The sequence below is a fragment of the Panthera onca genome, chromosome E2, assembly GCF_046562875.1.
Source record: "Panthera onca isolate mPanOnc1 chromosome E2, mPanOnc1 haplotype 2, whole genome shotgun sequence".
NCBI lineage: Eukaryota > Metazoa > Chordata > Mammalia > Carnivora > Felidae > Panthera > Panthera onca.
This window is the reverse complement of record NC_138353.1, coordinates 24,590,933-24,615,087: the sequence shown is the minus strand read 5'-3', so window position 1 is coordinate 24,615,087 and position 24,155 is coordinate 24,590,933. Positions and strand designations below refer to the sequence as shown.

General features: G+C 44.0%; 1 protein-coding gene across 1 annotated transcript in view; it reads left to right on the top strand.

The window, feature by feature from the left end:
- The first annotated feature begins 6,772 nt into the window (after positions 1 to 6,772).
- Positions 6,773 to 24,155, top strand: part of SHCBP1 (SHC binding and spindle associated 1) — a 32,559-nt gene continuing 15,176 nt past the window's right edge. The window contains exons 1-5 of the mRNA XM_078438542.2: positions 6,773 to 6,888; positions 9,509 to 9,676; positions 9,859 to 9,974; positions 11,393 to 11,601; positions 22,831 to 22,923. Coding sequence (XP_078294668.2) covers positions 6,780 to 6,888; positions 9,509 to 9,676; positions 9,859 to 9,974; positions 11,393 to 11,601; positions 22,831 to 22,923 — 695 coding nt within the window. The 5' untranslated portion in view covers positions 6,773 to 6,779. The remainder of the gene's footprint in view (positions 6,889 to 9,508; positions 9,677 to 9,858; positions 9,975 to 11,392; positions 11,602 to 22,830; positions 22,924 to 24,155) is intronic.

Here is a 24,155-nt window from a genome sequence, read left to right as displayed (position 1 = left end):
CAGACTAAGTACCTCTTCCAGTAAGAACAAGATACTACCTCTTTCATGTAAGTGGTCTAAGGTAATCAACCTGCCACCAAGTAACTGGCTTATCACCCTGGGGATGGTGCCATATCTGGGACTCAAGTGTAGGTTTTTGCTGTTGGTAGATTGGGAACTCAGTGGTGACTGAAGCCAGGTCAGCTTTGGTGAGTGGAAGTCCATGCATAACTTCTATTTTTGCTACCATGGCTACTTTGTTCATGAACCCATTGGGCAATGATGAGGTGGCTGGGGAAAGAAGAGAACTGGTATCCACACCACACGTCACCCTATCTGCTTGATTATTAAAATCATCCTCTGCTGAGGTCCCCCTTTGTGAACATTCACTTGGGACACAAATATCTTCACATTTTTATGCCTATTCAGAGGGGTCTATCCACATATTTCTTCTCCAAATTTCTTTGTTAAAATTTTTCCAATTATGTTCCTTCCAAGATTTGACTATCCAGTTAAGCCATTGGCCACAGACCATGAAGCTGTATATAATCACAAAGTAAACAGGTGGGAGGGCTTCTCTTCACCACCGTCCTAAGGGATGTCCCAGAGATGGGCTGTCCTGCTGCAGCTGCTCACTTTCATGTGGTGCTTATATTTTGTGCAGAACCATCTGAAAACCAAGTCTTTTCTTCCTGTGTGAACTGATTATAGGGAACTCCCCAATGAGGCCATGGTTCAGGCTGGGAGAGACAAGGCAGTGTTGTAGGAGTGGGTATTTGTGTCACTTCTTCATGTAACTTACTTATGCATTCAGGGCCTGCTCAGGTATATACTGTTTCCATTTGATGATGGAGTACTACTGTGTATGTCACAGCTTGGTGGGTCAAATATCACCCAGTTCATCACGGGCTGTCCTGCACTAGTTCTCTAGACTACATATGTCCAAACATTTGGAGAACTAAATGCCTGACCTGTTCTCTGCAGAGTTTTGAAGATCAGGATATAGGCATCACTTTTACTTAATATGTTAGACAAATGTAAATAAATAAATAATAAAATAAAAATACATATGTATAAATGTATTTATATATATCTATATATATATCAAGTAATATGTATTTGAGCTATATGGCTTAAGTCAAGATTAAAAAAGCCCTGAATTGGAAGTCCAGCAGACCTTGGTAGAGTCCAGACTACCCCATTTATGGATCCCTCTGACTTTGGGCAACTCATGAGAACTCACCAAACTTCCTCTAGGTAAGTATCTCATAGTAAAGTTGGAGAGGGGGAAAGAAATTGGGCAGAGGACTAGGATCAAATGAAATCACTCTTGTAAACTAGAGAACACTATGCAAATGTGTGATGTTCCTGTTAGTTTTACCCAATCTATGTAGGCAGGTAGCAGATGTACTCAAATGCCAAAGTCCCTCTATATGCATTCTCATTACAGCAGCCAGAATGCTCTTGCTAGAGCACCAATCAAATCACCTCTTTTCCTTGAAGCTCATCAATGTCATCCTATTACATGTTGAATAAAATCTGAACTATTTATGAGGGCTAGTCTTTGAGGCTTTGTTACCCCAGCAGTCTCCTTGCCAGCCACTTCCTCCCTCACACTCTGTGCTGAAGGCTCAAGGACTATTTTCTGTCTGTGCAACGCACCAAACTCTCTCCTGCCTCAGAGCCTCTAGAGCTGGGACTGCCCTCTTCTTGCATCACCTGATTCTCCTTCCTAGGTTCCCCTGTCTTTCTGAATATACTGCCACCTCCTACCATGACTGCCTTTGCCTTATCCTGAAGGTTTCAGCCCAATATCCTCCCCTCAGTGAGGTCTTCTTATGCCTCCCAATGCAAAGATTTTCCTGCTCTGGGCTTCTCTCTCCTTGATCGTAATTGTTTTAGGTTCCGACTCTACATTCACTGGATGTTGTCTTGTTTAATATGTGTCTCTCCCATCAGACTGTGAGTTCCATGAGGAAAGAGCTAGGTTTCTTTGTTCCCTTCTCATCTCCAGAGACTCACACAGGACCCAGAGGCTCAAGAGGAAACTTGCTGAAAGAACTCAAGTGTTTAACCAAGAGCTGAAGAGTCATTTTCTTTTGAAAGTTTAAGCTGCCCTCTAGTGGAAAATACAACCCAAAATTCGCCCCTGGCTTTGGTTTGTTTCTGTTTTTGTCAATGGGGCCCTAGACTTTCAAATCAGAATAGCAGGACCTAGCATGTCTCTCCCTGCAGCAGAGTGGACATTGTGGAATACCTGCCTACCCTGGGCCCACAAGGAGCTCCCTACAACAGCAGATGGAGGGACAAGCTTCCCCCAGAAGGATCCCTCCCAGGGTCTGGGGGCTCTCCCTACCTTTCTGTGATGGTCAGAATTGGTCCTCTCTATCCTGATTTATCTCTGCTTCCAGAAACTCATGCATGTGGATGTGTAGTTACATTCTATAGTGGGATAGTGCGACTAGAGTGGGTCCCTGACTCCCAGAGGGTCAAACCCCTCAACTATACAATGAGTCACTGCCACAGAGGTGTTTCTATCCTTGGGGAAGCTAGTGGACTGGTTTGGGAGAAGAAGTTCCCCCAGTACAGGTAGCCTTCAGTGACCTTGCCTCAGGAAATAGGTTAATGATGAATCTGTGGTTCTAGGAGGCCTCTGGGCAGCAGCAGCAGGAATGGTCCAGACCCCTGGCCACTTGATTCTAAAACCGAGCCTTTGGCTAATGGCATCGTAATATTGCATTTGTTAAAAAACAAAATTCAACTGAAAAAAATTTAAAGTCTTATGGGCATTATTCAGCAATTCATGAATTGAGCAACATCCTATCTAGCAGAGAGGAGCTCCAAAGAGCTGAACAAAATGGGAGATTTTATAGGCAAAAGGGGACAGAGACAAGGAAAAAGTGGTTACCTCATCTTTCTTTGGAGGCAGAAGGGGTCTATCAGGTGGATTACCTCACTAGTGCTAACCAGGAAGTTCCAGATTTAATGGTTTAAGATTACAGTCCTGGGGGAGGTTGAAACTGCAGTTAAATTAGGTATTAAGTCTCAATTTGGTGATGTGGATTTAGCCCAAGTGACTCCGTTTGGGGCGTGTTGTCCGTCTGTCTGTCTCTCTCTTAACACATTATATATAAAGGGAGTGGTATTCATTTAGTTTGTCCCTTTAATAAGTGAAGTTTAGTAGTAGTGCCAGCAATACAAACATAAATATGATGAGGTACTTGTCTTCAAAGAACCCATAGCAATGTCATGATTAATCTCAGAAGTTGCAAACTGATGGTCTACAGATATGTTTATTTGGCTGGCACAATGTTTAAGTTTTTAAAAATTAGTTACCAACCTTTTAGTATGGGAGATTTCTTATAAAAATCTGGATTTCTGGCTTCTCTTGGAAAACCAACATGGCAACATTAGATCTATACCCACCACTTCCCATGGGACTTATACCAGTGCCCACTTCTTATGTCACTTGGCTGGTCATTCAGGCATTTACCCTTGAGACCCTTGTAGTAGCAGCAAGAGGGGAGCAATTAATTTTGGAAGCAAATGAGAGGGTGGGTAAAGTCTTCTCAGATGGAGTGACTTCCCAGATGCCATCTTGACAACCTGATTGGGAGATGGTAGTGGTCATATGAGGCTGTGGCAGGGAAGGTGGGATGAGATGAGTGTCATATAAGCTGGCAAGTAAGCTGCACTTGGGTTTGGCTTCACGGCACAGTGAATGTGAATCATGGACAGGAATTCCTGGTCAAGTGTTCCAGCAGGAAGATGAAAACTGAACTAAATTTGGGAGAGAAGTTAGGTTTGAAGGCCTTTGTGTCAAATACAAATGCTGTTGTTTGGGGACCGGGGATCCTTTTGAAATGCAGATTTCCATCCAGCACATCTGGGGAAGGGAGAGAGACTCTGCATTTCTAACAAGCTCCTGGTCCCTGGGCTACACTTTGAGCTGTTGGGGCTTAGAGCACAGGCTGCAATCTAGTGAGCTGTGGACCAGATTTGGCCTAGGAAATAAGCTTTTCTGGGTTCCATAGTGTTTACATTTAAAAAAAAAATAGTTGTTACTTGAAAATCAAGCATTTTCACATAAAAACCCGAATTTGTCTTCTTTACTCATCATTCTCTATCACATTACTAAATTTTATTTTATTTTTTAGTATTTTTCATAATAGACTCTTGCTTGTTAGTTGTATTTTTCTTGTTTGTTGTGCATCTTCACTAGGCGGTGAACTCCATGCAGACAGGGGCCTTGTCTTGTTTACCTGGTTGCTTACTTGTCTTGTTTGCAAAGAGTTTATACTCTATATGTTAATTATTTGTTGAGTGAATTAGCAAATCAACTTTCCTGTGTGCTCACAGTGATTGCCACAGTCCACACTTGGCCCTCTTCACTCACTTAAGTTACCTCCTGAGAAAGGTGGAGTCAGGACATGTCCTTGGGAAAACCCTAAGGTTTAGGAAATCTGAGGGGAGGGAAGAGGAACAAGGGCAGGAAGGAAGACTAGGAGAGTAAGGTCCCAGAGGCCAAGGGAAGAGAAGTGGGGTGGTGGGCATCAGTGCTGCTTGTGAGGTTGGAGGGAGCTATTGGCATTCAAGAAAGCAGGAGAGAAAGGCACTATAGAGAAAGAAAGCATGTGGGCTGTATTTTAGGATTGCAACTGGGCTTTAGGAAGTTTTTGGGGGAGGGGAGTTAGTTTTGAGCCGTTGCGTAGACCATAGTATAAGGACCTAGTGGAGAGAAAGAGAGCAAAGATATAAAAAAGAGTGGGAATAATGGGTGCCATCCCAATTTAGGGTAGGTGGAAGGTCAAGATGGGCTACAGGTGGAAAGGAAGAATGAAAAAAATCCTTCCCTTAGGATACGGGGAAGGGGCAGGGAAGGCAAATTCTCAAGAAAGGTGTGCTCCTTATAGGTCTCCTTTTAGGGGAAAACTAAAAACTTTTGATATAATCAAACAGGTAATGTATAAATATTAATGTAGGTTTGGAAATGCAACCAGTTTAATAAATAATTTGTCCTTAATGGAGTTTAAAGCAGCATAGGTATTTTGTCTTTGATTCTGCAGCCTCCTGTTCCTTTCAAGGCTTTTCCAGAAGCACTGGTTTGGGTAATATCTTGATGGTTGATGAAGTATTTGGTAATTGAACAAGATGAGAGCTATGTTGTCTCCAGGGCTGAGGGGGAAAGGTGAGAGAAATCCTGCCACTTTCGGGGTTTGTGGGTGGGAGGGTTAAAAGGACAATAATGAGAAAGCTAGCTTAATCTTCAAGGCCTGGTACTTGTCTTGATTTTATTGTTTTGTGTGTTTTCACCTCGTGGAACTCAATAAATATCTTCTCCGTGAACAAATAAGTGTAAGGTCAGATGCTGTACACAAGAGTTAAAGAAATTGCATTTTCTGGAAAAGCTAGTGGAATTAAGTGCAGGTTTCCACATTTGCCTCCCCCCACCCCCATTTCATTTCAGTCATAAGGGATCTGAGAGGCTTTAGCCCAAGGTCTTCCTTCAAGGCAGTAAGTGGATACATTTTCCCTATGACAAGACTGCGTAGCCTGTCACAATCAGGCTGTTGGCTTTCTGTGGGACTTAGCCCAGCTGGTGTTCTGGTAACCTCTGCTATAACTGGCCGATCTCAGCTCTGACTAGTCACCACCGGCTGAAGCATAATGGAGTGACTTCTAGAGTTTGGCTGGTTTGTAATGTTGGCTGGGCTGGGTTAAATTAGGCAAGTTATTTTACTTCTTGGTGACTCTGTTTCCTCAAATGTAAAATGAGAAGAAAATTATTTCCTGTCTCATAGGATTTTTTTGAAGATTGTATAAAAAATAATGCAGGTATGAATGTATAACATGATGACTATGGCTAACACTGCTGTATCATCCACAGAAAAGAGACTAAATCTTCTCATCACAAGGAGAAAAAATGTTTTGCCTTTATTCTTTTCTGCTTTTATTTTTATTGTATCTATATTTGAAGATGGATGTTAGCTGGACCTACTGGGGTAATCATTTCACAATATATGTAAATCAAGTTGTTACTCTGTGTGCCTTAAACTTACAGAGTGATGTAGGTCAATTATTTCTCAATAAAACTGGAAAAAGAAAAGAGTGAAGGTAAAGCATGCAGGAGGGTGTCTTGCACACAATACTTAATGAATGTTAGCTGTTATTATTGGAGATTACAGTTGCCTTTGATTAATAAATATGGGTAAAGCATACTTTTACTTACTAAACTTAATTTGACATTCTTTGAAAATATTGCGTGTGTGCATGAGCGTGTTGTGTGTACATAGTAAATGAGAGAGGTGAGGGGAGGGGTTGAGAGATAATGAGGCTGATTTGTCGTGGTGAAAGGTTCGCAGCCACCTAGACTGATACACTATTACAACTGAGGATGCCCTGAGAGGTGAAGTGACTTGCTCAAGGTAATACCACTAGTAATGGCAAAAACAAGTCTACATACTGCTTTTTGATCCCCAATTCAGTGCATTTTCTAATACCCATTTCCAGGCATTGCTTGTTAGTGTTTCAGAAATCTTCCCGAATTATGTTCCAGTTAAATTTTGTCCCAGTAAACAAAAGACCAAGAGTTTGGACAAGAACAGCAGTCCGCTCGCCCAGTAGGTGGCGCAAAGGCGCTGTTTCCGGGGTTAGTGGAAGCTGGAGGGGGCGGAGCTTGTTCGGAAACGGGGCTACGTAAGCCTACCTCTAATTGGCCCAAGAGCCTCGGCCCACTATCCAATCAGAAACGCCTGCGTCATTCTGTTACTGGGCTAGGCGGCAGCCCGCGGAAATTTGAAATGGCTGACGGGTTGCTGGCGGCTGGCGGGCTGGGGTCGCAGGCGATGGTTCCCCAGCCGGAGCGCACGGGCTGGGGGGTCGAGGAGTCGACAGCGCCTCTGGAGAAAGGTGAGCACCCGTTATGCCGGGCCCGAGGAGCCGCCTTCTAGCGGCGGACCCTTTCCGCGGGGTCCTGGGGGCGTCGGGACTTTCAAAGGGCGCCTGGGTTTTATTTGGGCTTCCGGACCCAGCTCTCAAGGGTGGCGGTGGTGACAGTGCGAGGCTCCGACCGCCTCTCAGGAGGCCAAAGTCGGGAGATACCCTGGGCATCTCCCCTTCTCCCCGCCCCATCTGGCTTCAGCTTCCGCGAGACTGGAGGGAGTTGAACCTGGCCAGGAATTTCCAACCTGGATATCTGGGTGGGCTTCCGGGTGCTTTGTGCGTGTTCACCTGTGGAGAGACGTCTCCAATTTTTCATCTCCAGCTCAAGGTAGATCATGAACCATTCTCCCTTAACTGAAAGAGAAGAAACTTGAACCCTTGGCCTAGGTAGCCCTGCGCACCGAGAGTAGGTGACACGCCCAAAGTTAGGGGAGCCAATGTGGGACAGTCTAAAAATAGAACCGAAGTGTAATTCTCAGTCCTGTCTACCTCTTTGTGGAGATTTCCGTTATTATTATTTGTCCTGATATTTTTAAGCTGTTCAGAATTTTCCTTTAACATTTGCAGTTGGATTGTGTAGTGGAAAGAGACTTGGCAAAGTGAGAAAACATGTATGACTTAATTCCACTAGTTATCCCTCTTGTGACCTGGTAAAAGTCACTTGGCCTCAGTTTTCTTTTCTGGAAAACAGAGCCAATGGTCTTAACAGAATGTTGAAGATTAAGTGAAATAATGTGTGAAAAGTAATGCTTTCACAGTGGCGGTAAAGAATTGTGCTGAAGTAAGGTATCCTTTGCTTTTTTGTATTGTGTTAAAATACACATAAAACAAAATTTACTGTCTTAATTTTTAATTGTACAGTTCAGTGTTATTAAATATATTCAGACCGTTATGCAGCCATCACCACCGTCCATTCCCATAACTCTGTTATCTTCTAAACTGAAACTCTATTCCTATTGAACAATAATTTCCCATCCTCTCCCTCATCCCCTGGCTATGATCATTATACTTTCTGTCTTTATGATTTTGACTAAGTACCTCATTATCAGTGAAATCATACAGTATTTCTCTTCCTGTTACTGGCTTATTTCATTTAGCATCATGTCCTCACAGTTCATCCATGGTGTAGCAGATGTCAGCATTTCCTTCCTTTTTCATTCATTTCCTTCCATTCATCCATTGATGGACACTTGGATTGCTCCCACCTTTTAGCTATTGTGAATAATGCTGCTATGAACATGGGTATACAAATATCTTTTGGAGGTCCTGCTTTCAGTTCTTTTGGATATATACTCAGAAGTCAAATTGCTGGGTCATAAGGTAATTCTATTTTTAGGGCTTTGGGGGACCACCATACTGTTCTCCATAGCAGCCGTACCATTTTACATGCCTACAACAGTTTACAAGAGTTTCTCTTTCTCCATATCCTCACTAACACTTGTTTCCCTGATAGTTTTTCTTGTTGTTTTTTGATAATTGCCATCCTAATGGGTGTGAGGCAAAGGTATTATTTCTTTAACATTTATATATACTATTTATATATTACTGTTGTGATTAACAATTTAATTATCTTAATTTAATTGAAATAAGCATGCTATTTTCACCTTTCCTTTATAGGAGAGGAAATTGACGCACAGAGAGATTGCCCCACAGCTAGTGAGGTATTGATGCCCTTTTAGTTTCATGTGCATTGGCATTTGTGAGCAGTAGACCTCTGAGTACACTGTGGGTCATTTGTGAGGTCAAGTAGCTCTGGTGGCCTGAACAGAAGCAAAGAAGTCAAAGCAAGGAGAAAATACATGGAGCTGGGGGGTGGGGTGGGAAGACTGCTGTTAATAACAGTCTCAGATAACCTATGGAAATTATTTTGCCAGCTCAAATGCTACCCTTTGCATTGTTTATTTAGTAGCCATTTTGTCTATTAAAAACATCGCATTACACAGAATTAGATATGCCACTGGCCAAATCATGCCTTATAAAACATAATTACATACAGCCCAAACCTAATGTGATTAGCATTTTCTAATCTTTTCCTTAGACATAGTTACTGAAATTAGTGAGGAGGAACCTAGTAGCTTTAGCGAAGTAAACCTTATGCATTATTAAGAATCTCTCATCCTTGTTTATTGAGGGGCCATTGACAGACTGATATTGAAGAAAATAAAGAAAGGCTTCAACTTATTTTGAGAAGGACTATAGGAAAGCAGCTCCTAACTTTAATGAAACTTTATGGAATTGTTTTGGGGAAAAAAATACTGTAAGATATTTGACCATTATTATAAGTTGCTAGCTACAGTAAGAATCACAGCTTTATTCTTTAAAGGAGATCTTTGGTAACTTACAGTGAATCAAAAACAACCCTTTTCCTCTGCCTCTGTGAAAAACTTCACAGAACAACAAAGACCTAACCTATGAAACATTTTAAGTTCTTACTGTTTCAAAGTAGAACTTGGTTTTTGTGATATTTTCAAGTTTGGAAAACTGGTTTCTTCTGACAGTGATAAAGGTAAATAAAGCATTGCTCCCAAATCCTTGTTTATATTTTGTTTGGAGTTTCTAAGCCTGCTTATTTTCATTGTTCTTGTAGCTCTGTTCCAAGATGAAGATTCATGCAGTGATTGTAGCAATCATGATAAGCGGGGTACTAGTTTACAAAGTTTTGTGCCTGACGGAAAGACTCATTTCCCAGAAATATTCCAGACAAGTCAACTTTTGTTCTATGAGCGATTCAGAGCTTATCAAGATTACATTTTAGGTAAGTAGGGTTGTTTTTTTTTTTCTTTTTTACTGCTTTTATCTTTTCAGTTTACACGTAGGTTGTTTATTTGAGTCCCTCAGACTTGCCAGTTGATTCTGAGAAAGTGGATTTAAGTAGATTTGTTAACTTTTCTCTGCTTTATGCAGTCTCAATTCTTATTGTGTTTAATTTGTTTGTAGCTGACTGCAAGGCCTCTGAAGTAAGAGAATTCACAGCTGAGTTCTTGGAGAAGGTCCTTGAACCATCTGGATGGCGGGCAGTCTGGCACACTAATGTGTTTGAGGTGCTGGTTGAGGTAAATTTAATTCTGTTGTTAAGGCATTTGTCTCTTGCTAAAAGCACTTTCCCTCAGACTGTTACAGCCAAAGTGCTTATTTTTAATTAAAGTTTATGAGCTGATTGAAAATAGCATGTTTTTCACATCTAGTTGTCATGGTGTATGGAATGTTCTGCAAATTTTAAAGGCAGCCAAGGAGGAGTTACCAGGGAATTGAGGTGGTGTAAGTTTCAGTGTCCTTTGACAAGGGGAAATGGTTTATAAATCTATGAAGTGGAGGAGGTATTTGAGACCATTTAAGAAATAAAGAGGCCTCATTATGAAGTCAACCGAGTTTCAATTAATTTTTTACCTTCTTAGTTGTAGCCCATTAAGTAGCTCAAACCCACCAGGCATTTAAAAACTGGCCTATTTTTTTGCCTAACAAATTTGTAGATATGTGGTTAATCTCTTGATAATGTGTCCCATTGTCAAAAGTAAAAACAATCTTATTTTTCAGCTGACTGGGCCTTTTACACTAAATTTGCACTCTAATTATAGCTGTGAATTTTTCTCAGTGTTTGTTAACTAGACCACAAAAAACCCTGTTAAACTAAAATGTTAAACCAGGGAGTAAGAATACAAGTTGTTGCTGCAGCTCCTTTTTAAAATGACATCACTTTCTGCAGTGATTATGTATGAGGCAGTAGGTGGCAGCTGTTCCTGGGGACTTTTGAATTTTGGGTTATGCTAATATCTTTGGTTGCAGTAAAGGCCTATTAATTTGATTATGATAGTGTCGTTACAATCCATGTCTTCTGTCCATGTTCAATCTCCCACCTCCACCCTGACTTATTCTCTAAAATTTATCAGAGTCATTGTTTTAAAAGAGAAATGTGCCATTCCTCTGCTTAAAACCTCTAATGCATTGCATTTACTAAAGCCTTGGTGTTGGCTTTGTGGTTTCTCTTTGTCTAGAGAACACAAAACCCAAGTACCTTCCAATGCCCTTTCTGTCCTGATCTCCTTGCCCCTCTCTCACACTTCACCTACTGCTGCCCCTTCCCTTGCCCATTTCTTCCCTTTGGTTCCAGCAAGAAACACTGCCTTTCTCCTGCTCCAGCAGCCAGTCTGCCACAGGGCTTTTTCACCTGCCTGATCTTCAGATGGCTGCTTCCCTTTCATCCTGTACTTTTCCCTACCATCCCAGCAAAACCAGACCATCACCCCTGCTAGTTATGCTTTGTCAAATGCTTATCACAGTCTTGTTTGTCTTCTCAATTCTCAATTACAATGTAAGCTCCATATGGGTAAGAACAAGGCCCTTCTTGTTTATTTTTTATATTATGGAAGAAGGCTCTGTGTTCCCATTTCATGCTTTAAAAAATCAGGCTGTAAGTAGTGTTTTATATTTGTCTTAATTTTTATTTCCATGTAAGTAACATTTTAAATTTCAGGTCACAGATGTGGACTTTGCAGCCTTGAAGGCAGTAGTGAGGCTTGCCAACCCGTACCTCTGTGAATCTCAAGTGAGCACTTTTACCTTGGAGTGTATGAATGAGCTCCTCGATCTGAAGGAACATCGGTTGCCCCTGCAAGAGCTGTGGGTGGTGTTTGATGATTCTGGAGTATTTGACCAGACAGCTCTTGCAGTTGAACATGTCAGGTAGGAAGAGAGTTGATAAAAATAACCTTGTGGCCTGAGACTGGATGAAATGCAGTAATTCTGGTCTGCATTATATACCTAGATTTAAAACTCAAATTATAAAGTTGGTCATTGCAGTATTTTAAAATGTTCAAAGATAGGGAAATCTTTTTTAAATTAAAAAAAATTTAAAAAGGGTTTTAAGTTTTCATTTTGAGATAATTTCAGACTTATAGAAAAGTTGAAAAAAAAAACCCAAAGAATTCCTGTATGGCCTTCATTCAGTGTCCTCAAATGTTAACAAAAGATACGGGATTCTTCATTTGGTTTGTGTTATGCCCAGAATTCGTGATCCCCAAATACCGCCAGGGAGCCAAGTCCGATGTAAAAGCAAAAGAGCCTTTAGTCGAGCTAGCTCGAGCTCAATCCCCTACCTGCACCGATGCAGCGGTGAGATACCAGGGAGAGAGAGCGAGTTTCAAAAGGACAAAGGTTGTATTGGGGCCTAGGGGCAGTTGGTGAGGTGATGGCTATGGCCTCAGCCGATTGGCTGGGGAAGGGTCCGAGTCCTGTTAGACAGGTGAGGGGGGGGGGGGAGTTACTCAAGGGGAGGAGGTGTGGTCAAGGTGAAGGACACAGAACAAGATGGAGTTGGCCGGCATAGGCCCGCCCTTTTATTCCCCCCTTGTCATGTAGCTGAGGGACCGCTACAATCATGGGACCGGCTGCATTTATGGTGACAAGGGGAACAGAGTTTGGAGGTTTATGCAAAGTTCTGGGAACCAAGTGTCCCTGGGGTGGCTCTGGGAGGTCTGATTAAGTATTGTTCCCAAGCTGGTGTCTATGATCTGCCAGGTAATGTTTGGGGGGGCGTGGGGACTCCCGGCAGCATGAGCAATGACAAGCAGAGTTAACAGTTATCAATATTAGGTGGGTTGAATGCGCTGTAGCTTGAGCTTGAGCGGGTTGTGTTGGTCCCAACTGATGGCCCATCGCGTGATGAAGTCCTTCCGGATCGAGGAGGGGTCCGCTGGCCGAACGTGGGTGTGATGGACTCAGGTCGCGATGCCGTCTACTTTGAGAGCGGTGGGGGTTGTCAACACCACGATGTAGGGTCCCTTCCAGCGCGGCTCGAGGGTCTCTCGGTGGTGCCTCTTGACGTAGACCGTCTCCTGGCCTGTACTGATGAGGTGTCGGGGTTGGGCCAGCCTCGTAGATGGCACGGAGGCGTGGCCAAATGTCCTCGTGCACCCTCTGGAGCCCTCTCAAGGAAAGAAAAAGTTCTTGATCTTTAAACTCAGCAATAAGTTCGGCTCAAAGGCTGGGAATAACAGGGGGTGGCCTGCCAAACATGATCTCGTAGGGAGTAAAACCCAGAGTGTAAGGAGTGTTTCTAACCCGGTAAAGGGCATGCGGTAGGAGAGTCACCCAGTCCCCGCCAGTCTCCATGGTTAATTTGGTAAGGGTCTCTTTTAGGGTTCTATTCATTCTTTCTACCTGTCCTGAGCTCTGGGGCCTATAAGCACAATGTAATTTCCAGTTTGCCCCCACCGCCTTGGCTACTGCCTGTGTTACCTGCGAGATAAAAGCTGGTCCATTGTCTGATCCTACCATGGCAGGAAAACCATACCTGGGTAAGATGTCTTCTAGTAGCTTCTTAGCCACCGTCTGAGCCGTTTCATGCTTGGTTGGGTATGCCTCCACCCAGCCAGAGAAGGTGTCTGTAAATACTAAAAGATATTTAAAACCAAACTTTCCTGGTTTGACTTCAGTGAAGTCGACTTCCCATTGGGCTCCCGGTCTGGTGCCTCTGAGCCTGGTTCCTTTTTTATTTGATGTGGCTCTCACGTGGGTGAGTTGGCAGGTCTTGCAGGCAGATACAACTTGCTCTATTTTGGTGTCCTGTTCGTGAATCTTGATTCTGTCATGTCGGATTAAGTCTTTTAATTTTCGGGCCCCCATGTGAGTAGACCGATGCATGTGCTCCGAGCCGGTCTGGCAGCATGAGCTCCTTGTTAGGTGTATACCACCATCCCTTTATCTCCTGGGCTATGGGGAGTTTCTTGATCTGCTGTAACTCCTCCTGGGAGTATTTGGGCTGGTCTAGTAAAACTGGGTCTCCCAAATCCGGTAGTTGTTAAGCCGTTTTCTAGCTCCCAGCATCAGCACTTTGGTGAGGGCTATGAGCTCTGCTCGCTGGGCTGATGTTCCGGAGGGTAGAGCCTCCACCCATACGGTGTCCGTTTTGGTGACCACTGCTGCACCTGCATACCTGTGTCCGTCCCGCACAAAGCTGCTGCCATCAGTGAACCACGTGGCCTCGGCATCGGGGAGGGGCCGGTCGGTCAGGTCCATCCGGAATCCATGTACTTGTTCCAGGATTCCCGCACAGTCATGTAATGGAGCACCTAGGTCAGGGTCGGGCAGCAGGGTTGCAGGATTGAGGGCTGCACTGGGGTGGAACTGCACTCATGGAGGGTTGAGTAGGAGGCTCTGGTAATGAGTCATACGTGTATTGCTCATCCATCTATCCGGAGGCTGTTTCAGGACCCCTTCAATGGCGTGTGGGGTCATGATCCAGATCTCCTGTCCTAGGGTCAGTTTGTCTGCATCCTTGACTAGGAGTGCTGTCGCTGCAATAATTCTTAGGCATGGCGGCCAGCCAGCAGCCACTGGGTCTAGTTTCTTAGACACATAAGCCACTGGGCGGTTCCAGGGGCCTAAGGCGTGAGTTAGAACCCCTTTGCTATTCCTTTATGTTCGTCTGCAAAGAGGTGGAAGGGCTTCGTAATGTCTGGTAGGCCCAGGGCTGGGGCACTTAGGAGGGCCTTTTTTAACTGATTAAAGGCAGTTTCTTCTTTTTCAGCCCATTTAAATGTTTTCCCCTCTTTGGTAGCTTCATATAGGGGCCTGGCGATCTCAGCAAAACCTGGAACCCAGAGGCGGCAGTAGCCGGCTGATCTAGGAATTCCTTCACTTCTCTTCGGGAGGTGGGAGTAGGGATCTTTAGGACAGTTTCTTTTCTGGCATCTGATAACCGCCGCTGTCCGCCCTCCAGGATATATCCCAGGTAACTTACCCTCTCCCTGCATATCTGAGCCTTCTTCGCGGATGCCCGGTACCCTAAGGCTCCCAGGGTAGTCAGCATGTCCTGGGTCCCTCGCTCACAGTCTTTGGCCGTGTCGGCAGCAATCAGGATGTCATCTACGTACTGTAGAAGGGTGAGGCCAGGGTGCTCCCTTCTGTACTCACCCAGGTCCTCGTGTAGTGCCTCGTCGAAGATGGTGGGTGAATTTTTGAATCCCTGAGGTAGCCGTGTCCAGGTGAGTTGCCCACTGTAGCCCTCCTCCGGATCATGCCACTCAAAGGCAAACAAGGGTTGGCTCTGGGGTGCCAGCGGCAGACTGAAGGCGTCCTTTATTATTTTTTTTTTTTTTAAATTTTTTAACGTTTATTTATTTTTGAGACAGAGAGAGACAGAGCATGAACGGGGGAGGGGCAGAGAGAGAGGGAGACACAGAATCGGAAGCAGGCTCCAGGCTCTGAGCCATCAGCCCAGAGCCGGACGCGGGGCTCAAACTCACAGACCGCGAGATCGTGACGTGAGCTGAAGTCGGACGCTTAACCGACTGCGCCACGCAGGCGCCCCTGAAGGCGTCCTTTAAATCTAGTACAGTATACCAGACCCTGGAGGGCGCCAAGGAGCTCAAGAGAGTATATGGGTTGGGAACAGTTGGGTGTATGTTCGCGACCCTCTTATTTACTTCCCGGAGGTCTTGTACCGGTTGGTAGTCATTTGTGTGAGGCTTTTTGACCAGCAGTAAGGGGGTGTTCCAGGCAGACTGGCAAGGAACTAGTACCCCTAGGCTTCATAGTCTCCGGATATGTGGCTGGATCCCCTTCTGGGCCTCCTGAGACATGGGGTATTGTTTGATCCTTACCGGACTCTCTCCTGGCTTGAGCTCTACCAGGACTGGGGTCCTGTGAGCGGCTAGTCCCATCCCCCCCACCCCCGTCTCTGCCCAAACCGAGGGGAATTCTTGTAGCCGTCTGTCTATATTATCCTCTCTCGAGAGCGCCTCCTGGTGGAGGCGGTATTCATCCTCCAGTTTCATGGTCAGGACCTGGATGGGGTGGCCCTTGCCATCGGTGACCTGAGGCCCCCCTTGTTTGAAAGTTATCTGAACTCCAATCTTGGTCAGTAAGTCCTGTCCTAACAGCGGGTAGGGGAATTCTGGTATTACCATAAAGGAGTGGGATACCCGGCCCGTTCCCAAATCTACTGTTCTTCGGGTAGTCCATGAATACTGGCTCATACCAGTTGCCCCTTGTACCCAGAACTTCTTGCTAGCTAGTTTTCCTTGTGGGGTGCGGAGGACCGAATGTTGTGCTCCGGTGTCGACAAGGAAGTCAATAGGGGTGCCCTCCACTTTAAGAGTTACCCTGGGTTCGGGGAGAGGGTCCGAACCCCGACTCCCCTAATCACTTAGTTCATCTAGCTCTAGGACTTTTACTCGATCAGTCTTGCTTCCCTTCCCGCCGGCCCCTTTTGGACAATCTTGGGCCCAGTGCCCTATCTCCTTGCAGTATGCGCACTGATCCTTCTGCAGCCTCTACTTCCCCCCCTTGGTGGTTCCTTTACCTTTTCTTGCGTCGTCTGCCAGCTGCCGGAGATGGCGGTCTCGTTCCTCGGGGAAGTCAGCAGTGGTAGCTAGTAGTATTCTGGCCAGGTCTCGAGTCTGCTTACTGCTGGCAGCTGCCGTGGCGCGAGCCTGCTTGTCCTCAGGAGGCTCCCGGTTATTATATACCTTTTCGGCTACCACCAGTAAGTCCTGCAGACTTTTTCCTTCTAGTCTATTTTCTGTAATTTTCTCCTAATGTCTATGGCCGATTGGTTTACAAAGGCCATGATAACAGCTGCCTTGCTTTCCGGAGCCTCTGGATCCATGGGGGTATAGGTACGGAATGCCTCCATGATCCGTTCTAAAAAGGCAGCTGGAGATTCATCTTTTCCCTGTTGTACATTTCCTACCTTGGCCAAATTGGTTGGCTTTCTAGCAGCCATTCGGAGACCCCCCCATTAGAGTCTGGCGGTAGACCCGGAGCCTCTCCTTACCTTCTGCCGTGTTGAAATCCCACTGGGGCCGAGTTAAGGGGAAGGAGGCATCTATCTGAGCCTGGTTGGTGGTGGGATTCCCGTCTGCGCCCAGAACTAGTTTTTGGGCCCCATTGAGGATTCTTTCTCTTTCTTCAGTCGTGAACAGGACCTGCAAAAGCTGCTGGCAATCGTCCCACGTGGGCTGATGGGTAAAAAGAACAGAGTCTAATAAATCAATAAGCCCTGCCGGTTTCTCGGAAAACTTAGGATTCTGAGCTTTCCAATTGTAGAGGTCACTAGTGGCGAAAGGCCAATAGTGATGGGGCTGATTCTCCTCCGCGTCTGGGGGTCCGGTGGCTCGCAGGGGCAGAATAGTGGAGTCGGCGGCAGAGGCGGATTGCTCCCTCTGAGCCCTTTGTCTGGTAAAGGGCGGGCTTCCCACTGGAGCGTTTCCGCCTCCTGCTCTCGGAACAGCGTCTGCCTCCCCTGGAGGGGGAGGTTGGTGTTCTTCCGGCATCCTAGAGGGGTTATACGGGGAGGAAAAAATTAATTCTTCTTCAGTACCCCCCTGTAGGACAGGGTAGAGGGGTGCTGAAGGCTGGGTAAGACTTTTCTTCTTCTTTGTCCCCTGCAAAGCAAGAATGGGTTTTGGCTCCAGAGGGAGCGGGGCTAGGAAGGGCTTAAGCCAAGAGGGTGGGTCTTCTACAAGGTCCTGCCAAGTGATAATGTAAGGGAGCTGATCAAGATGGCCCGTCTTAGGCCGAGAGATGATACTCCTGACTCAGTGGATGGTAGGGAGGTCGAAGGTCCCCTCTGGTGGCCATCCGACATTGAAAGTTGGCCACTCGCTAGAACAAAAAAACTGCAACCGACCCTTTTGGACTTCCACACTGAGGTTGTTAGCTCTTCCCCTCACATCCTTAAAGTGATCAATCATAATACTTAGAGGAATAGTCTGAGTCTGTCCCATAATGTCTGTCCAGTAAGTCCACAGAACAAAACAGAGAAACACAAAAACAGAGGGCCCCTAGAAAGTCTTCCAACTCCATGGAAGCAAAACTGAAAGCTAGCTTAGACCTTTGAGGGGATTCCACGTCCCTCCAAAACCGATGAGGGGATTCCACGTCCCTCCAAAGACGACGGCCTCACGCCGACCAGCGGGAGCGACCCGCCTCGTCTCAGACCTTTGAGGGGATTCCACGTCCCTCCAAAACAGATGAGGGGATTCCACGTCCCTCCAGAAGGGAGGATCGGAACGTCTTCTGAAACTCCCGGCCCGTGGTCCTCCAGTGCGTCCACTTAGACCGCGTCAGGCACTACCAGAATTCCAGAAATGAGCTCACACAGAAAAGACAGACCAAACAGACAGACACTAACCGTGGCCAGTCAGGCTCTCCGGGTCGGGGGTCCCTCAGGGGTCTTGGGGATCCCGGGCCGAGCCCCCAGATGTTATGCCCAGAATTCGTGATCCCCAAATACCGCCAGGGAGCCAAGTCCGATGTAAAAGCAGAAGAGCCTTTATTCGAGCTAGCTCGAGCTCAATCCCCTACCTGCACCGACCCAGCGGTGAGATACCAGGGAGAGAGTGCGAGTTTCAAAAGGACAAAGGTTTTATTGGGGCCTAGGGGCAGTTGGTGAGGTGATGGCTATGGCCTCAGCCGATTGGCTGGGGAAGGGTCCGAGTCCTGTTAGGCAGGTGAGGGGGGGGGGGGTTACGCAAGGGGAGGAGGTGTGGTCAAGGTGAAGGACACAGAACAAGATGGAGTCGGCCGCCGTAGGCCCGCCCTTTCAGTTTGTATATGTTTAGAAACTCTTAAAAGTTCTGGAGGCTAAGGCTTATGATTAAAGTACTTGAATTGAAGAAAGGAAAGAAAGTGAAGGAGGTGGTACACTATGTCTTCTACACCGATAAGACACACTTTTTTTCCCAAGAATGTATCTGACCAAAGATATTTTCTCAGGCCGCTTCCAGGATACTTAGGGGATACTTATAGTGATTCAGCAGTTCCATTTATCACCCAATGCCTATCAAAAGTGCTCTCCTTAATCTCCATCACCTATTTCACCCATCCCCTCATTCACCTCCTTTCTGTTAACCATCATCAGATAAATCTTTTGTCAGATAGTTCCTGATACAGATAGTTCTTTTGAATCTTCTTTATTATAAGTATATTCACTAAGGAAGGCTGACCTTTGTTTATTTAAAAATGGACTTCTATTCCTCTAGGAGCTGGGAGACTGGATAATAGTAGCATAGTGTCTTGTAGTTTTCACTTTTTATACCATTAGTGAGTTAACCTGGTTTTGCTGAGCTTAATTTCGATGTTCCACAAAGAAGCAGAGTGTTTCGGGCCCAGCTTCCAAGATCTTACGGAAAATTTCTAATTGTACACAAGAACTTTTAACCCTAGATATTCAGTATTTGGCCAAGCAATATAAATCTAAAGAACTGGCTTCTGTTCAGAACCAGTTTCTCTCACTTGAAAAAAAATCTGTCAACTGAAGCCTTTGAAGGTAAAGGGATAATTGATGAGTTTAGGAAATTAGGAATCAGGGAATGAATCTTTATGGGTATTGAAGTTGGTAGAAGACAAGTATCTGGAATTAGTAATGGTATTTGAAGGTGAGCCTGGCTAAATTTATTCTTCATTTTGCGGACTTAGATTCTGGTCAATGCCCAGAAAAGTTATGAGGGTTCTTGTTTGTTTTTTATTCAATGAGTATTCAAGTGCTGGGTCCTGATTTGATTGGTGCATGAAACAGACACAATCACCATCACCAGCAGGCTTCATTCTAAAGGTGAGAGATGAATCTTAATCACATGAAGGTATAAATGTGATTGAAACTGCAGTGAGTGCAATGAAGAATTAGAGTGTTCTAAGACTAGGTCAGGTGGCTGTTACATGGTTGTTTCCTGAGGAAATGACATTTGAACTTGGGTCTGAAGGGTTGGCTACGTGAAAGGGGTTGTGGCAAGGGTGGGGAGGGAACAGGTTCAGGAGCTGAGTGAATTTAAGGAACTGGAAGGCCATTACAGCTGGAACACAGACAGTAATGGGGAAGACTTATGAAACTAGCTTAGAGGTTGTCAGGAGTCAGAAGATGTGGGACTTCATCGGCCAATTAATCATTTTATCTGTAAAAGCACTGCAGAAGCACTGAAAAAGGTTTTTATTCAAGGGTGAATAGGATCAGCTTTGTGTTTTAAAAGATTTGTTCTGGCTGCTGTGTGAAAAACAAATGGAAGGAGATGGAATAAGAAGATCGGGCAAGAGAGTGGGCTAGAGTGGGGTGTGGAGAGGACACATGGAAGCTTACTGAGAAGGTAGGATGGCCGGGACTTGGTGGCCGAGTGGATGTGGGGGATGAGGAGATATGAGTGGATAAGCCAGAAGTTAAGGTTTTGGTCTTGAGAGAATAAACACTGGAGGAGGTGCAGATGTGAGTGATGTGTGTGAATGCCCAGTATGGTACTGGTGAGGATAATACTTGAGCTAAGTCTTGAAATGTAAATATAAGTTCACCAGGTGGAGAAGGTGGACAGCCTGACCAGCATTTCACATGGAAGTTTGAAAGACCTTGTGAAATGGGAGTTTGCATGCAGGAGGTCTGACAAGAGAGGTGCTCTGTAGCCAGATTGTGAATCCAAGTAATACCGCCAAGCTCAGGAATTTGAACTTCGTTGTGAGGGCAGCAGCCAGCAGAGTTTTTTAACTGAGTAAACGCATGCTCAGGTTCCTTTTTTTTTTTTTTTTTTGAGATGACTAGAGGGTGAAGAGACCGGCAGTCCAATCTACAAGAATTAAGAGATGGCTTTATTTTCACTGCTCCTTCCTTTTCATAGCAGAACTTTTTTTTTTTAATTTTTTTAATGCTTATTTATTTTTGAGAGATAGAGCACTAGTGAGGGAGGGGCAGAGACAGAGGGAGACACAGAATCTGAAGCAGGCTCCAGGCTGTGAGTGGTCAGCACAGAGCCTGATGTGGGTCTCGACTCATGAACCGTGAGATTATAACCTGAGTCAAAGTCGATCGCTTAACCCAGGTGCCACCCAGGTGCCCTCACAGCAGAACTTGACAGAATTCTGTGTAGTCACAGTCTGCACCTCCTGGCATTCCAGTAATGCTTCTGCCCCACAGCACCACTGAAATTGTGCTTAAGGTCACCAAAGTCCTCCATGTTCTCCTTCCCAGTCATTTCTTTTCTGATCTCATCTTGCTTTCCCTCTTGGTCACATTCTAGTTATCTGATCACTCCCATCTTCGTAACACACACTCTTCCAGCTTCTTAGTCATCTTGGCTCTTCCTCTCTTGCTCAAAACTTTAAAATGTTGGAGTTACCCAGGGATCAGTCCTAGACTATCTACCCTTCTCTCTCTTTAATCAGCCTTGGAAGCACATTAGAATTACCTGGGAATTGCTTTTGTTTTTGTTTTTTTAAATACTTATTTTGGGGAGAGCGCAAGCAGAGGAGGGGCAGAGAGGGGGTACAGAGGATCTGAAGTGGGCTCTGCACTGACAGGCTGACAGCAGCAAGCCCAATGTGGGGCTCGAACTCATGAACTGCAAGATCATGACCTGAGCCAAAGTCAGACGTTCAACTGACTGATCTTCCGGGTGCCCCTGGGGATTGTGTTTTATAGGAGTAGTCCAACTAATACATGAAGAAAGAATGATAGGATCAGAATATCACTATTTTGCAAATTGTAATAAAATAAAGGTTCTAGGCAATAATCGTGGTTGGCTGCTACAACCATTGGTGAAAAACTGATGGGGAACTCTCTAGTAGATGGATCCGGTTGACAACACCTGAATCCACTGGTTATTCTTAACCTCATCATCAGAAGAGATGACCAGGTATCTTATGCTTCCTGATGGAAGTACATTGTGTCCGCCTTTAAGTATCCTTGCCAAAACATCTTTCCGAAAGCTGATCAAGTCTTTAGATCTTACTTTCTGTTTACCAGAAGTAAAAGAAGCGGAAGAACATGTTAAATGACCCCATGGGGATGCAATCAATAAAATTCAGAGTGTGGGAAACTTAAATAAATTGCAAAGAGAAAAGGAGGGAGGGATAATCTATAGAATAACTGTGATTTAATTAAATGCAATAGCTGACCCTTGTTTGGATCCTGATTTGAACAAGCCAATGATAAAACAATAACAGCAACAATAGCAGAAGAGACAGATAGGGAAAATTCAATACTGACTGGATATTTGGATATTAAGAAATTATAACACTTTCTTGGTGTAAAGATTTATTTTAGAGCTATATGCTAAAATTTGTGAATGTTGTGTTTGACATTTGCTTTAAAGTAAATCCAGTGTTGAGATGGTGGGGGTGGGGAGCAGAGAAGTAAGTGGGTAGGGTAGAGATGAAATAAAATAGCCTATGCATTGATAATTGTTGAAGCTGGTTAATGCATAAACGGTGTTCATGATACTACTTGCTCTTGTGGATGTTTGAAATTTTCCATAATAAAAATTTGTTCAATCGCTTGGGGGGGGGGGTTAAAAAAATATGGATCTTGCACCCAACCCCTGTCCCCCTCCTGCCTTTTACAAAGGTTCTGATTTATAGGTCTGGGATAGGTTTGGGAATCAATTTTTAAAAGCTTCCTGGGGAACTCTAACATGCAGAATCAGGTTTGAGAACTGCTGTTTTATATTATGTCCCTAGATGATCTCATCTGTTGCTTTAATGTCATCAGTATGCTGACAACTCCTAGATTTATGTCTTTAGCTCTGATATTTCCCTTGGGCTTTGGGCATATATATTCATATTCGCTCTTGACATCATCCACTTGGAGGTCACATAGGCATCTCAGTTCAAACTGTTTTCAACCCCAAACCTTTTTCTCTCCCAGTCTTTCCTATCTTAACAAATGACACTACCATCTACCCAATTACAGATGGTCAATAAATAGTTCTTCTGATTAAAAAGAGGTGGTAATGGAAACAGTGTTGTAGAAAACTTCTTTAGTCAATCTAAAAAAGTTCTTGTATGACTCAAAACTATCAAGTCTAGCATTTATGCAGCATTCTCTATCATCACTGATAGAGTTGTTGTGATTTACTCTTTAGCTTGCACTCTCCAAAACCCTAACACTGAGCCAGTGATTAATTTGAATGATATGAGTTTCCTTTTCAGATTTTTCTATCAAAACATTTGGAGGAGCTGGGATGAAGAAGAGGAGGATGAGTATGATTATTTTGTCAGATGTGTTGAACCTCGATTGAGGTTGTAAGTATTTGTAGTGACCTTGTCCATGTTGGAAAAAGAGCTGTCCATGGTTTATTTTACCTGTCTGGCGTATGTTACTCCAAGGGCCCACACACAGAAGCAGGCCGCTATACAAATAGGATAACCCATTGACGAGTTATTAAATGAAGCCTGTACAAATGCAGAGAAACCTATTTTTAGTGTTTATATACTTGAGTCTAAAAGCTGAGTTCAGGGACACTGAAATTAAACATCTCACTGTTTTGTAAGTCTGAATAAAACTCAGTTTGAGCTAATGTGTTTAAAAGAAACCCTGTGTTAAATTCAAAGACAATTATTTGAGAAATAAGAAGTTAGTTGAATTATAAAATATTTCTTTTGCTTTAATTTTTTAAAAGAGTACTTTTAAAAATATTTGGCTTTATTCTAAGTTCCTATAGTAAAAGACACTGGGCTAAACTAACAGAATTATCTCAGGATGTTTTGTCAAGTTCTTGTCCTTAAATCTTATTTGACAAATAGATAAAAATACTAAACAATTAATATTGGTGGTGCATAAAAATTTACTAATTACTGAAACACAATCTTCTTCTAAGAAGAAGAATTGTCATATTTTTATAGGGAAAAACACATTACAAAAAATGTAACTTAACTATGCAACCCACATAGTATTCAGATTTCCACTAGGTGGTACTCTAAGACCAGGTAATTTTCTTGTATTCATGAGTGGTAATTTAATAGGCAGTGCTGCAGTAAGAATAAAATTAGAACTTGCACTAAAAAAATAAATTATAGAAGGTGATTTTTTTTCCCTGTGTGAAAGATGATTTTGCTACATAAGGTAAGGCAGTAACCCTTTACATTTTCGTGGAACCCAAATAGATTTGGTAAATTTCTCTTGATTTACATAGTAAATAATAAGTAAAAAACATGTGAAAAGTATGGTTAATGGTTCCTCCTGGTTTAGAATTATGTGTGATTTCTATTTAGCCTTTCCAGTTTTTCCATCATGCATTTCCTATTTTCCCATAACGTATTCAATAAAATGCCAGAATTTCAATAAGCTTGCATATTTTCTAGTTTTGTTATGCTTGCTCTTAGAGAGCAATGATTGGTTTTGATTGAAGTGAAATGTAATGGTAGGTGAATAATGTGTATCTAGCAAATTTGATCTTTACTTGGAAAAGACTGTATTCTGATTTGACAGCTTTACATGTTCAAACAACAAGAGATGATTTACATATTTACCTTTT